This window comes from Bufo bufo, chromosome 1 (genome assembly GCF_905171765.1).
Source record: "Bufo bufo chromosome 1, aBufBuf1.1, whole genome shotgun sequence".
Taxonomy (NCBI): domain Eukaryota; kingdom Metazoa; phylum Chordata; class Amphibia; order Anura; family Bufonidae; genus Bufo; species Bufo bufo.
In genome coordinates this window covers 258,559,461-258,575,830 of record NC_053389.1, presented here as the reverse complement: position 1 = coordinate 258,575,830, position 16,370 = coordinate 258,559,461, and the positions used below count along the sequence as shown (strand labels likewise).

Here is a 16,370-nt window from a genome sequence, read left to right as displayed (position 1 = left end):
CTCCTATAATGCAGACGTTTGGATCCGTTCAGAACGGATCCGTCTGCATTATAGTGAAAAAAAAATTCTAAGTGTGAAAGTAGTTCAGACGGATCCGTCCAGACTTTACATTGAAAGTCAATGGGGGACGGATCCGTTTGAAAATTGAGCCATACTGTGTCAACTTCAAACGGATCCGTCCCCATTGACTTACATTGTAAGTCTGGACGGATCCGTTTGCCTCCGCACGGCCAGGCGGACACCCGAACGCTGCAAGCAGCGTTCAGGTGTCCGCTCACTGAGCGGAGCGGAGGCTGAACGCTGCCAGACTGATGCATTCTGAGCGGATCCGCATCCACTCAGAATGCATTAGGGCTGGACGGATGCGTTCGGGGCCGCTTGTGAGAGCCTTCAAACGGAGCTCACAAGCGGAGCCCCGAACGCTAGTGTGAAAGTATACTGTAATAAATGTGGTTTGACGGTAGCAGTTTATCCTTCAGTAAGCGGCTTTACAAAAGTCGGACGTCTTTACGAAAAAGTTGCTTGTTCTATTAAAAAGTCGCATAAGAAAAGAATGGTCCTCACTGGTGAAATTGCGCAATTTTTTGCAACTTTTTTAAATTGTTGCCATTGTAAATCTGTCTATAGATTCATTTACATAAGAAAACACGCCCACTTTCAGAAAAAGGGTAAGCATAGCGCAGAGCCAATAAAAGTTGCAAATGTTTGCGCAGTTTTAGCGATTGCGCAAAAATTTGCAACTTTTTCACTCCTTTATTTTGACTTGAGCGAATGATAAATCTGGCCCATAGTATCTAAGTGGTTAGATATCTTTTTAGTATGGGCACTACAATGCAGTGAGCTTGGGTTAGACGACCTACAGTCAGTCCGGGAAATGTGGCCTTCACAAAGACTACGTTTCTCGGACATGCGCTCAATGGTGTGATGGCCCACCCTGTCCTCTGCATGAATAGAAGTTACACAGGCAGGGAGAGGCCCTGAGATCTCCACATTACAGTGGGAGAGGGGGGTATTGTCCATAATGTAATTATTTTCAGATTTAAGCTAACCTGGCAATTATCAAACACTGCACCACAGGTTCCAGTGATCTGCTGTTCTAGCCAAGGTAGCCGCACATTTACTTTCAGGGACACTACTGGGGAAATGTAGTATTACATGGTGGCTATGGTCAACTGATACATGAATGGGTTGTGTATGGCAACCAATCAGATTCCACCTTTCATTTTCCAAAGGAGCTCTGAAAAACAAAAGGTGGAATCTGATTGGTTGCTATGGGCAGCTAAGGGTACTTTCACACTTGCGGCAGAGGGATCCGGCAAAATGGATCAGGCAAAACGTATGCCAACTGATGGCATTAGTAAGACTGATCAGGATCCTGATCAGTCTTAAAAATGCCTGATCAGTCGAAAAAATGCATTGAAATGCCGGATCCGTCTTTCCGGTGTCATCCGGCAAAAACGGATCCGGCCTTTATTTTTTTCAGCTTTTTTTCAGTCTGCGCATGCGCAGACCGGAAGGACGGTTTCGGCACTAATACATTCCTATGGGAAAAAATGCCGGATCCGGCATTCAGGCAAGTCTTCAGTTTTTTTCGCCAGAGATAAAACCGTAGCATGCTGCGGTTTTCTCTTTTGCCTGATCAGTCAAAACGACTGAACTGAAGACATCCTGATGCAAACTGAACGGATTACTCTCCATTCAGAATGCATGGGGACATACCTGATCAGTTCTTTTCCAGTATAGAGCCCCTGTGACGGAACTCTATGCCGGAAAAGAAAAACGTTAGTGTGTGAAAGTATCAGCCAGTTCTACTTTACACCAGTTTTGATAAATCTCCCCCAGAGTGTTTCTTCACTCTGGCTACTACAGAGGGGTACTAGCAGAGAAACTACCCCCCATGATATGTCTGAAAGTTTTATTGGTGACATGGCCACTGATGCAGCACTCATAAACCCATGCCCACCATTGTAAATCCCTTTATTAGAACGCGGTCACTTATAAAACTCATCTCTTTCATTTTTCAGGAAGAACTACCTTGAGCAAGAAGTATTTGAGAATACTCCTACAGATGAGTATTTTGACCAATTCAACACAACCAGCCGATGACCAAGGATACGTAGAGGACCTCTGTTATAATGATATTGCAGCTTCCATAGGAGGGGCTTTTAGGAAACCCTGTCCTAGATGAGGGACCATGCAAATCTCCGGCAATCACGTGTTTTCCACATCTTTCTGTTATAAATGTAAACCAACTGCTGAGAATGTATCCACCATGTGTCTGCCACATTGTTCCACTTCTGGGATGGGGTGTGAAGTTCTCTGAAGTTGAAAGCTGACATTTACTTCATTCTTCAAGTTTCTTTTGTGTTGTATTGAATGTCATTAATAAAAAATACTATTCAGACATAGACGCTCACTTTCTAGTTTTTTTTTTCTTAAAGGGCATCTGTCCGCAGATTTGTATCTATGAAGCTGGTTAGCCTGTTACATGTGCACTTGGCCGCTGAAGGCATCTGTGTTGGTCCCATGGTCATATGTGCCCGCATTGCTGAGAATAATGAGGTTTTAATATATGCAAAAGAGCCTCTAGGAGCAACGGGGGCGTTGCCATTACACCTAGAGGCTCTGCTCTCTCTGCACTTTGGTTGAAAGGGCCAGGTAGTGTAAAAGTGAGAACACCTCGCCCTGTCAATCAAAGTGCAGAGAGCGCAGCAGTTGCAGAGAGCAGAGCCTGTAGGTGTAAAAGTTAATACAAGGCACTTACTAATGTATTGTGATTGTCCATATTGCTTCCTTTGCTGGCTGGATTCATTTTTCCATCCCATTATACACTGCTTGTTTCTATGGTTACGGCCACCCTGCAATTCATCAGCGGTGACCTTGCTTGCACAATATGGGAAAAAGTGCTGGCCTGTCTGGTGGCCGGGATCTTGGGAGCACACATAGGCTGGTGCTTTTTTCTATAGTGTGCAAGCACGGTCACCACTGATGGATTGTAAGGTGGTCGTAACCATGGAAACAAGCAGTGTATAATGTGATGGAAAAATGAATTTGATTCGGCCATTTTACAAAAAAAAAATTATTTGTGACTAATTACTTTGATTGCGCCACTCCCAGTCATTGTACCCCTCAGATGCTGCGTTCATACAGGATCACGGCATCTGATATAAATAACAGTGTGTAAAATTTAAAAAAATCATACTTACCTGATCCATTTGCTCGCAATGGGAAGGCTGCACCATCTTGCTTAAAGATCTATCGCTAAATCTTGCACGGCCCGTGATGACATCATACGTGACAAGCACAGGATTTTGTGCGAGATCTTCAAGCAAGATGGCAGCCACCGGCCCATCGCGAGCAAATGGATCAGGTAAGTATGATTTTTTTTTTTTTTTTTTACTCTGTCAGGTTAAATCGATTTGCTACCACGAAGCACAAGGAAGTTTGGCTTCACAGCGAATCGAATATATCCTTACTTTGATTCACTCAAACACTAGTTAGGATAAGTTTATATCTCAGCTCAACCTTTTCAAGTGCCAAGCGAGGCTGCATCCTTAAGGCTGGGTTCACACTTGAGCGTTTTACAGCGCGTTCAAACGCGCTGTAAAACGCTCAACACATGAAAACCAATGCTTCCCTATGGCCCTGGTTCTCACTTGAGCGTTTTACAGCGCTGAAAAACGCGCTGTAAAACGCCCTACGCTCAAACAAGTACTTGAGCTTCTTTGGGGCGTTTTGACGCGCGTTTGTGGCCATAGGACATTGCAGTCAATCACACAAACGCGCGTCAAACGCGCGTTTACTATTGCAAAAAACGCGCATAAAAAACGCACGTCAAAAACGCGCGTTAAACGCGCATATCAAAGACGCTCAGGTCTGAACCCAGCCTAAAGGTTGTAAACACCTTTAGGGGCAATTTTTTTAAAATAATTATTGCAATGATCAAAATTAGGGTTATTCACTTTAGAAAAAAGACGACTGAGGGGAGATCTAATTACTATGTATAAATATATCAGGGGGCAGTACAGAGATCTATCCCATCATCTATTTATCCCCAGGACTGTGACTGTGACGAGGGGACATCCTCTGCGTCTGGAGGAAAGAAGGTTTGTACACAAACATAGAAGAGGATTCTTTACGGTAAGAGCAGTGAGACTATGGAACTCTCTGGCTGAGGAGGTGGTGATGGTGAGTACAATAAAGGAATTCAAGAGGGGCCCGGATGTATTTCTGGAGCGTAATAATATTACAGGCTATAGCTACTAGAGAGGGGTCGTTGATCCAGGGAGTTATTCTGATTGCCTGATTGGAGTCGGGAAGGAATTTTTTATTCCCCTAAAGTCGGTGAAAATTGGCTTCTACCTCACAGTTTTTTTTTGCCTTCCTCTGGATCAACTTGCAGGATAACAGGCCGAACTGGATGGACAAATGTCTTTTTTTGGCCCTATGTACTATGTTACTATGTTAATGAACTCGCTAAAAAATCTATTTGCAATTGGTCTTGCAGCAGCTTTTGAGATATAGGAGTTAAAAGGGTTGTCTCAGTTCAGGAAATGGCATTTATTATGTAGACAAAGTTAATACAAGACACCTTCTAATGTATTGTGATTGTCCATATTGCCTATGACCACCCTGCAATCCAGCAGCTATAGGAATAGGCCTCTCTGGTGGCCAGGAACGCGGAAGTGTACATAGACTGGAGCCTTTTCCTATAGCGTGCAAGCATGACCACTGCTGCTGGATTGCAGGGTGGTCGTAACCATGGAAACGAGCAGTGTATAATGTGATGGAAAAATGAATCACGCCAGCAACTGAAGCAACATGGACAATCACAATACATTAGTAAGGGCTCTTTCACACCTGCGTTATTGTCTTCCGGCATAGAGTTCCGTCGTCGGGACTCTATGCCGGAAGAATACTGATCAGGATTATCCTAATGCATTCTGAATGGAGAGTAATCCGTTCAGAATGCATCAGGATGTCTTCAGTTCCGGTACGGAACGTTTTTTGGCCGGAGAAAATACCGCAGCATGCTGCGCTTTTTGCTCCGGCCAAAAATCCTGAAGACTTGCCGCAAGGCCGGATCCGGAATTAATGCCCATTGAAAGGCATTGATCCGGATCCGGCCTTAAGCTAAACGTCGTTTCGGCGCATTGCCGGAGCCGACATTTAGCTTTTTCAGAGTGGTTACCATGGCTGCCGGGACGCTAAAGTCCTGACAGCCATGGTAAGTGGAGCGGGGAGCGGGGGAGCGGTATACTTACCGTCCGTGCGGCTCCCCGGGCGCTCCAGAGTGACGTCAGGGCGCCCCATGCGCATGGATGACGTGATCCATGTGATCACGTGATCCATGCGCTTGGGGCGCTCTGACGTCACTCTGGAGCGCCCGGGGAGCCGCACGGACTGTAAGTATACCGCTCCCCCGCTCCCCGCTCCTACTATGGCAACCAGGACTTTAATAGCGTCCTGGGTGCCATAGTAACACTGAAAGCATTTGGAAGACGGTTCCGTCTTCAAATGCTTTCAGTACACTTGCGTTGTTACGGATCCGGCAGGCACCTCCGGCAACGGAAGTGCATGCCGGATCCCAACAACGCAAGTGTGAAAGAGGCCTTAGTGCCCTGTATTAACTTTCTCTACATGATAAATGTAATTGGCTGAAGTGAGACGTCCCCTTTAAAACGAAGTATAAAAATCTCAAATATAATCCGTCTTTAGTAGGGGCTGTAAAATAAACCCTTTTATGTCACCCCACCTCAAACTGTTCCCCCCTGTGAAGCTCCATGAGATGGAGACAGCAGATGTCCTTACAGCGTGGTTGTTTTTGTGTCTTCAGATGGCGATTTCTCATCAAGATCCCACTGACTTCTTGTAAGTCTTCTCCCAGTACCTGGCCAGCTATCAACGGGGTCTCATCAGAGTGAGGTCACATGACAAGGAGAGCTTTGATCCTTTGTAAGACATTACATGCTGAAGGGGATTACAAACATATTTTGTCTGATTGAACCGAGGCCACTCAGCTTGTCAGTAAATATCTTTATCCTGTTAAGACAAAAACAGGTTTCCTTTAACTCTTTACCAGGATGAATTAAGGAAGCACTCTGGGTGTAAGGGCTCATGCACACGAGCGTGTTTTGTTTCCGTGTCCGTTCCGGGTTTTTTTTTGCGGCCCGCATGCGGAACCATTCACTTCAATGGATCCGCAAAAAAACAGAAGTTACTCTGTGTGCATTCCGTATGTCCGTATTTCCGTTCCGCAAAATACGGAATGCACACGGATATCATCCGTATTTTTTGTGGATCCGTATTTTGCGGACCGCAAAATACATATGGTCGTGTCCATGAGACCTAAAACTGATACAGTGTGTCAACTAGCCCAGGGCCTGAGATGGCGGAGCATGAGACAGGGATTCTCTCTTTGGTGATTTTTTAATCAGTGTGTCATGCACCTCCCACTCAGCGTCTGCACTGGACATAACATATTGTATCACTTTTCCATGGAGTGTTCAATTAAAGAGGTTTCCAGAGTCTTGCATACTGATGTCCTATTCTCAAGATATACAGTACAATAGAAGCTCCAAAGGTATATGGGCTTCACCAATATTCCAATATCAATCGGCAAAAAGAGGCCCCCTGAGGGGGGAATATCATTAGTTAAAATATAACACAGTGGGGGTGGCGTCTGTACAAGCGACGCAGAACTGTGCCCTATATGACCCTAAGTAAGGGGAAAGGGGCTAGTTTCATTCTGCCTATCGCACCCGCCCCGATAGGGGCGACCCCGTCCGGATACCTGTCCCTAACCAGGACCTGATCCCTAGTGCTAAAAAATAATAGTAAGTAATGCAGAATAGCCATCAGGGAACACCCTATTGTGACTTCACTGTCATTGAAAGTAGCACATTCACTTCCTAAGGGAAAAAGAAATCAGCAGAAGCCAGAGCATCTGAAATCATCAAAAATACAAGATTTATTTAGAATCTTGCATGGTTGCTTTGTTGCAAAAACAGCGCCGCACTTGTCCACAGGTTGCATCTGGTATTACAGCTCGTTTCCATTAAAGTGAATTGGGCCTAGCTGCAGTACCATATACAACCTGGGGACTGGTGTGGCAGTGATTTGGGTTAAAGCAATCACTATGTTTCTTTAATCCTCTTCAATCTGCTAAATTATATTCAGTAGAAAAGGTAGGAGATGAAAAGAAGTAACACATGACTATACTGTAGTATGGAGGCACATTACACTGGAGCTGTGCACTCAATGGCCCTGATTTATCATACCTTCACTCCAGAATTCTGGAGTAAAAAAGTCGCAAAATAGGGCTTTTTGCAACTTTTTTGCACTCGTTTGTGCAAAATTTGCGACTTTTTACATTTTTACACCGCTCACTCCAGTTTTGTAATATGGGTGGAAAAGTGGGTGTGGTTAACTATGTTAATGAGTTTCACTCCAGATTTATCATCGCGACTTTTTTTAAAAGTCGCAAAATAGTTGCAATCTCACTTCAGTAGAAGGGTGGAGTAGAAAAACAAGAAGATTTTCTAGAATGAAGTGTTAGGTTTAGGCCTCATGCACACGAACATATTTTCTTCCCGTGTCCATTCCGGTTTTTTTTGCGGATCGTATACGGAACTTTTCGTTTCAATGGGTCCGCAAAAAAAACTGAAGTTACTCCGTGTGCATTCCGTTTCCGTATGTCCGGATTTCCTTTACGCAAAAAAATAGAACATGTCCTATTATTGTCCGCAAGGATAGTACTGTTCTATTAGGGGCCAGCTGTTCCATTCCGCAAAATACGGAATGCACACAGACGTCATCCGTATTTTTTGCGGACCGCAAAATACATACGGTCGTGTGCATGAGGCCTTAAAGACAAGCCAAATTTATCAAATAATCAAGCAAAACTGACTTCTAATATTCTCCTCATGATACATTCCCAATGTGTTGAAAGATTTAATTATACAGACACACAGGTCAGCATTGGAGGTGTATATATAAGATGGGATGCCATTTCTCATCATACAGAAACACATAGGTATGCATTGAAGCTGTATACACAAAACGGTAGGGGATTTTAACAAGATTATGTGCAAAGTTGCTTAAAGAGGTTAGGTCATCAGTATCTGATCGGTGGGGGTCCGACACCTGGGATCCCCGCCAATCAGCTGTTTGAGGAGGACTGAGTGACGGCACATTCATTGGTCACATAGCCTATGAGCAGCTCAGCCCCATTCAAGTGAATGAGGCTGAGCGCAATACCAAGCACAACCGCTATACTATGTATAGTACACAGCCTTCTCAAAACAGCTGATCGCCAGGGGTCCTCTGTAGCTGGCCAGCTAGGACCTGTCCTAGGTTGCTAGTATAGCTCATATGTGTATACAGCTAGACCTGCCAATAGCCTTAATACAGTTCCGATATTCATGTGTTAAAGACAAAAGCAGAGTTATTTACTGTGACATCATGTTTGGATGTCATATAACTGTTATATTTTGTGTTCACAGAAGCAGAAAAAGATAATATGCCTTTAAGATTCATTTTGTAATGTAAGGTAAGCTCAGTGACACAGCAGAAACAACAGAAAGCATAGTGTTAATCTGTTGTTGCTGGGCAGAAGTCTAGACCAATCACAGCCAGTTTCTCACACAGCAAGAGTTTTCACCAATCACAGCCAGCCTCACACACAGCCTGTCTGGGAATTCCCCTGGCAGGAGCTGCTAGAATCATTATTCACCAGAGACAGGAGCTGAAGAGACATTCACTCCACTGAGAGCTGTGTTTTTATGGAAGAAGTGAGGTTAAAATAGGTATTTAGAACAGTTATATAATGTTCATATTGTTAGTATTGTGATTAGAACTGTATACTGAACCAGTTATATATGTGTTTACTTACATTTCCATCAAATTCAATTGCAACCATACAATTGCAAATACAAATTGCAAATACAAATTGCAAGCTACAAATTGCAAGCATTCAGATTCCATATTGCAATCCAAATTGCATACAACCATACCAGATCATACTCAACCAATCTGCAAATAGTCTGCTAACTGCATACTGCAAGTGAACTATTCGTTAGACCTCAGATATACCTCTCAGAAAGATCATAAAGTGCTTAAATAACTTAAAGGGAGAGTACAGATACTGAAGAGAGAAATATATCCACCATTTTATGTTGAATGACAAGATTGAACAGTTGAACCGCCATCTTATGCATACTGCCATTTTGTGATACTTTATTAAACACGTGTTTTGTACATGGACTATCTGCTGCGGAGGTGGCGGTGTTATATATGAAGAAAAGTTGAAGTTAATAAAGAAGTTATTTGAAGCATTTGGTGTGCTCTTTAAACCTACTGTTTCCATAGAACGGTGCTAGAGGAATTACAGAGTAATAGACAGTCTGGTTAGACTAAAAGTCAGTCATATCAAAATTCTTCTAATGCCACAGCGCAAAAGGCACTTTATAGTGCTGCGCCTGCTATATCCTCCACCCCACCCCTGCCAATCAGATACTGATGACCTATCTTATAGATAGGTCATCAGTAAAAAAAAAAATAATCTCGGAAAACTCTTTTAATTTGTTTTATTTTAGATGCATTGGGGCCATAGAAAATTTATTGAAAAGCTTTATCTAAACAGTGGCTGCCAGTTCACAGCAGAAATAGTTTAACATCTGGTTTTTACAATGTGATGGAAGGCTGCTGCACTACGTCCCATGTGAATAAACATAGATTGTCTCATCTAATGTCTACATGCACTAGACTGCCTACATGTTAACTGCACTGACATCTGAGATTAATTTACATATGGTCCATAATAAAACTTGCAACTCTCAAAATACCTAAATAACTACATCAGGGGAAAAAGTTACACTATTCCAGGAAATCACAACATAAAATCCTAGAACTAAAGCATCTAAACCTATAAATTTCTCTATCAGAAAATTGGCTGTTCACATTTTTTTCCCCAAATTTTTTTTATCCCTGATTTTTACTACTATAAATGGAGATGTCATAACTGGGCCTTGACGTCAATATGGTTTTAGCCCAGGAAAGTGTTCTCATTCTTGGCAAAGTGTAAAGTGCTTTCTGAATGTCACCAGACGTAGATGACTAGCCCGATACTCCTAATGGCTCATCCCTCAATCTGCTTTACAGTGTGCAGCAACCGTGCAGATGAAAAGAAGCAGAAGCTTAGGATCAGGGATTACAGATGGGGAAGTCAACAGAAAGCAGCCCCATAGGCACTTACTGGTAATTATATAGGGTGACCCAGTTTTCTTTGGCCCTGAAGTGGAACTTGACTTGAAGAGAATATATATCACCTTATTATTTTTTATCACATTACATAGATTCACATGCATTTCCTTTACGTGATAAAATTCTGAAAAAAGTCAGAAAATAACCTATTGACTTCTATGGGGGAGTGTAGTGAGCATGCTCTGCCAGAGGGAGGACGGAGTTTAGCTGTGTTCATTGCCTATTGTCAAACTGGTCCTGTACTAGCTGCCTCCAGCTTTATAATACAAGTGCTACGTTTTAAAGTAATCCTGCCCTCTAATGATAATGAGATGACTGCAGACTCTGCCCTACAGTCAGTGTTTTAGCTGAATTAGGCCTCATGCACACGACCGTGCCATTTTTTGCGGTCCGCAAATTGCGGATCCACAAAAAACGGATGCCGCTCGTGTGCCTTCCGCAATTTGCGGAACGGAACATGAGGCCCATTATAGAAATACCTATTATTGTCCGCAAAATGAACAAGAATAGGATATGACTCATAATTTTTGCGCGGCCACGGAACGGAGCAACGGATGCGGACAGCACACAGAGTGCTGTCCGCATTTTTTGCGGACCCATTGAAATGAATGGTTCCATATATGGACCGTATACGGAATCAAAATACGGCCCATATACGGAGCGCAAAAAACGTTTGTGTGCATGAGCCCTTAAATGCATAAAATTCTCCTCTGGTAGCTGCGTATCTCCTGCTGGAACAAAGGATTGAGCATGTCGAATTCCAATATGACCAATCCTTATTTCTCCCAACATGTGATATTAAAGAGGTTATCTAACACTAAACTTTTTTAACAGACCTCTTTAGAGTGACTGAACCCACAAGTGGGGTTCATACTTACTTGGTCTCCACTGCTGGATTGTGGCTGTATCGCTCCACGGCCGCCTCTGCAGGTCCCAGGTCTCTGGTAATCAACATCCTGTTGACAGGTGTTACGTCACCGCTGCAGCCAATCACTGGCCACAGCGATGACCTGTCATGCGGTACCTCACTGGGTGACATGCCATACGGGTGATATGTCACCCCTGTAGCTGCAGTAGTCACGTGATGCCTGTCAACAGAATGTTTATTCCCAAAAACCTGGGACCTGCAGAGGCGGCCGTGGAGCAATGCAGCTGGAATCCAGTGGCGGGGACCAGGTAAGTATGAACCCCACCACAGCTTCAGCCACTCTGAAGGGGTTTGTTAAAAAAGTTTAGTGTTGGATAGCCCCTTTAACCACCTCAGCTCCCCTAGCTTAAACCCCCTTAATGACCAGACCACTTTTTACAATTCTGCACTACACTACTTTCATGGTTTATTGCTCGGTCATACAACTTACCACCCAAATTAATTTTACCTCCTTTTCTTCTCACTAATAGAGCTTTCATTTGGTGGTATTTCATTGCTGCTGACAGTTTAACTTTTTTTGTTATTAATCGAAATTGACCTAATTTTTTGCAAAAAAATGAAATTTTTCACTTTTTTTAAAAAAAAACTACATTTCTATATAAATTTTTCTCAAAATTTATTGTTCTACATGTCTTTGATAAAAAAAAAATGCAATAAGTGTATATTTATTGGTTTGGGTAAAAGTTATAGCGTTTACAAACTATGGTACAAAAATGTGAATTTCCGCATTTTGAAGCAGCTCTGACTTTCTGAGCACCTGTCATGTTTCCTGAGGTTCTACAATGCCCAGACAGTAAAAACACCCCACAAATGACCCCATTTCGCAAAGTAGACACCCTAAGGTATTCGATGATGGGCATAGTGAGTTCATAGAAGTTTTTATTTTTTGTTCCTAGTTAGCGGAAAATGATGATTTTTTTATTTTATTTTTTCTTACAAAGTCTCATATTCCAGTAACTTGTGACAAAAAAAAAAAAATTCCATGAACTCACTATGCTCATCACGAAATAACTTGGGGTGTCTTGTTTCCAAAATGGGGTCACTTGTGGGGTATTTATACTGCCCTGGCATTTTAAGGGACCTAAAGCGTGAGAAGAAGTCTGGAATCCAAATGCCTAAAAAATGCCCTGTGAAATCCTAAAGGTGCTTTTTAGAATTTGGGCCCCTTTGGGCACCTAGGCTGCAAAAAAGTGTCACACATGTGGTATCGCCGTACTCAGAAGAAGTAGGGCAATGTGTTTTGGGGTGTATTTTTACATATCCCCCTGCTGGGTGAGAGAAATATCTCTCTAAAAGTCAACTTTTCCCATTTTTTTATACAAAGTTGTCATTTTAGAGAGATATTTCTCTCACCCAGCATGGGTATATGTAAAAAAACAAAACAAAACACATTGCCCAACTTCTCCTGAGTACGGCGATACCACATGTGTGACACTTTTTTGCAGCCTAGGTGCGCAAAGGGGCCCAAATTCTAAAGAGCACCTTTAGGATTTCACAGGGCATTTTTTACGCATTTGGATTCCAAATTACTTCTCACGCTTTAGGTCCCCTAAAATACCATGGCAGTATAAATACCCCACAAGTGACCCCATTTTGGAAAGAAGACACCCCAAGGTATTCCGTGAGGGGCATGGCGAGTTCCTCGAATTTTTATTTTTTTGGCAAAAGTTAGCGGAAAATGATGATTTTTTTTTTTTTATTACAAAGTCTCATATTCCACTAACTTGTGACAAAAAATAAAATTTTACATGAACTCGCCATACCCCTCACGGAATACCTTGGGGTGTCTTCTTTCCAAAATGGGGTCACTTGTGGGGTATTTATACTGCCTTGGCATTTTAGGGGCCCTAAAGCGTGAGAAGAAGTCTGGAATATAAATGTCTAAAAAAATTTACGCATTTGGATTCCGTGAGGGGTATGGTGAGTTCATGTGAGATTTTATTTTTTGTCACAAGTTAGTGGAATATGAGACTTTGTAAGAAAAAACAAAAAAACAATAAAATAAAAAAATAAATTTCCGCTAACTTGTGACAAAAAAAAAAATATCTTCTAGTCTTCTAGGAACTCGCCATGCCCCTCAAAAGTGATCTTTTTATAGCACCGCAGCGATTTTGCGGTCTTTTTGCAGTGATCAGAAAAAAATAATTTCTGTCACTGCGGTGGGGCGGACTGAACGCAAGTGTGCGCACAAGATCAGGCCTGATCGGGCGAACACTGCGTTTTTTGTAGAGCCTATAGAACATGTCCTATTCTTGTCCACAATTGCGGACAAGAAAAGGCATTTTCTATATAGTTCTGGCAATGTGCGGATCCGCAAAATGCGGAAAGCACATTGCCGGTGTCCATGTTTTGCGGATCCGCGGTGTCCGTGTTTTGCGGATCCATGAATCCGCGGATCCGCAAAACACATACGGACGTCTGAATGGAGCCTTACAGGGGGGTGATCAATGACCGGGGGGTGATCAGGGAGTCTATATGGGGTGATCACCCCCCTGTCATTGATCACCCCCCTGTAAGGCTCCATTCAGACGTCCGTATGTGTTTTGCGGATCCGCGGATCCACAAAACACATACGGACGTCTGAATGGAGCCTTACAGGGGGGTGATCAATGACAGGGGGGTGATCAGAGAGTCTAATATGGGGTGATCAGGGGTTAATAAGGGGTTAATAAGTGACAGGGGGGGTGTAGCGTAGTGGTGTTTGGTGCTACTTTACAGAGCTGCCTGTGTCCTCTGGTGGTCGATCCAAGCAAAAGGGACCACCAGAGGATCAGGTAGCAGGTATATTAGACGCTTTTAACAAAACAGCGTCTAATATACCTTTCAGGGGTTAATAAAATCGGATCTACAGCCTGCCAGCGAATGATCGCCGCTGGCAGGCTGTAGATGAGCTTGTTTACCTGCAGTTCCTGTGAACGCGCGCTCCTGTGTGCGCGCGTTCACAGGAAATCTCGCGTCTCGCGAGATGACGCGCTGGCGCGTCGAAGAGGAATGAATCGACCGCCTCCGGAACGCAATCCTACGTTAGGCGGTCCGGAGGCGGTTAAAGGGTACCTGTCTTTAACTTTATGCTGCTCTCACTGAGAGCACCATAAAGTAGTGACAGATGAGCTAATTTCAGAGGTGTGTTATTCATAAGTGAAAAATAAGTGGTTGCCGAGAACCAGCATCATGTGGAAAAGAGTCACATAGTTATTCATGAATGCCTGCTCCCCCTGCCCACCTGATGAAGATTGACAGTCTTCTCCATATTTTACTTCCTAGGAGAGTAATGCCAGTCATCAGTAGTCAGGCGGCAGAGCAGGAGCTCATGAATAACGGAGACTCTTCTCAGGCAGCCATGACTCTTTTCCATGCCCGGGCTGTGATGATTATGATGCTGGTGCCCTCAGTGAGGTCAACATAAAAATTATGACAGGTTTCCTTTAAGTGCTAAGGCCCCTTTACATGAGTTGACTGCACAAGTGATTATCAGGAACAAACCCTTTGTTCCTTATATTTGCGTGCTTGTCAGTTGAGTTAAAAGCTGCATCCTCAGAATGTGGACCAGCGATTGTTATAGTGATCACTTGTCTCCATACAAATTACCGTATTTTTCGCTTTAAAAGGCACACCTGATGATAAGACGCACCTAGGTTTTGGAGGAGGAAAATAATAAAAAATATATTTTTCATCAGACCTCAGATCAGACCCCCATATCAGACCTCAGATCGGACCCTCATATCAGAAGTCAAATCAGACCCCTATATCAGATCCTCAGATCAGGCCCCCATATCAGACCTCAGATCAGACCCCATACCAAACCTTAAGCCAGACCACCCATATCAGATCCTCAGATCAGGACCCCATATTAGACTTGAGATCAGACCCCCATATCAGATCCTCAGATCAGACTGCCCTATCAAATCCTCAGATCAGACCCCCATATCAGACCTTTAAATCAAACCCCCATATCAGATCTTCAGATCAGACCTCCATATTAGACCTCAGATCAGACCTAAAACTAGACCCTAATATCAGATCCTCAGATCAGGCCCCCATATCAAACCTCAGATCAGGCCCCCATATCAGATCCTCCGATTATACCCCATCAGATCTCAGATAAGATCCCCATATCAGACCTTAGATCAGACCCCCATATCAGACCCCCATATCAGACATGAGATCAGACCCTCGCATCAGACTCCCTTTCAAACTTCAGATCAGATCCCCATCACACCTACATGTCAGACCCCCATCACATCTGCATGTCAGGCCCCCATTAGACCTCAGATCAGACCCTCATCAGAACTAAAATTAATTAAAGGGGTTGTTCTACTAAAGAAAATAGCAATTGTTATGTAGAAGAAATTAATACAAGGCACTTAGTAATGTATTGTGATTGTCCATATTGCCTCCTTTGCTGGCTTGAATCATTTTTCCATCACATTATACACTGCTCGTTTCCATGTTTACGACCTCCCTGCAATTCATCAGCGGTGGCCGTGATTGCACACTATAGGGAAAAGCACTAGACTAGGCATGCTCCCATGGTACAGGCCACCAGAGAGGCCGCCACTTTTTCCTGTATTGTCCAAGCATGGCCACTGCTGATGGATTGCAGGGTGGTCATAACCATGGAAACGAGCAGTGTATAATGTGATGGAAAAATGAATCAAGCCAGCAAAGGAGGAAATATGGACAATCACAATACATTACTAAGTACCTTGTATTTACTTCCTCTACATAATAAATGCTATTTGCTGAACTGAGACAATCCCTTTAATTCATTTACCTCTCCTGCCGGTACTCTGCAGGTCCTGTGGTCTCTCATGCAGTCATGCTTCTTGGTCTTCTCTGGGCATGCGCTGCACTGTGCACTGACTGCGTACAGCATCAGGTCATAGTACTGTACGCAGTCAGGACAGTGAAGCGCAAGCCTGGAGAAGACCAGGGAGAAGTGAGTACAGCCCGTGCAGCGCATCACTCACTTCTCCCCGCGCCCCCTCCATACTAGTGAGCACTTCCATAATGGAATCACTCTTTAGTATTCACTTTAGAAAATGTACTGCCATTTTCTCCCACTTTTAGGAGAAAAAAAAGTGTGTCTTAAAAAAGTGAAAAATACGGTAATTGTTTTTGGGCTGCAGAACAAAGTTTACACAGTTTACACAGATTAATCTGCTGCCGAGAAACAAAG

General features: G+C 43.4%; 1 protein-coding gene across 1 annotated transcript in view; it reads left to right on the top strand.

Moving 5' to 3' along the window:
- The window catches only part of RIBC2 (RIB43A domain with coiled-coils 2), a 31,522-nt gene extending 29,174 nt beyond the window's left edge, over positions 1-2,348 (top strand). Inside the window, exon 7 of the mRNA XM_040415634.1 lies at positions 2,025-2,348. Coding sequence (XP_040271568.1) covers positions 2,025-2,106 — 82 coding nt within the window. The 3' untranslated portion in view covers positions 2,107-2,348. The remainder of the gene's footprint in view (positions 1-2,024) is intronic.
- The last annotated feature ends 14,022 nt before the right edge of the window (positions 2,349-16,370 follow it).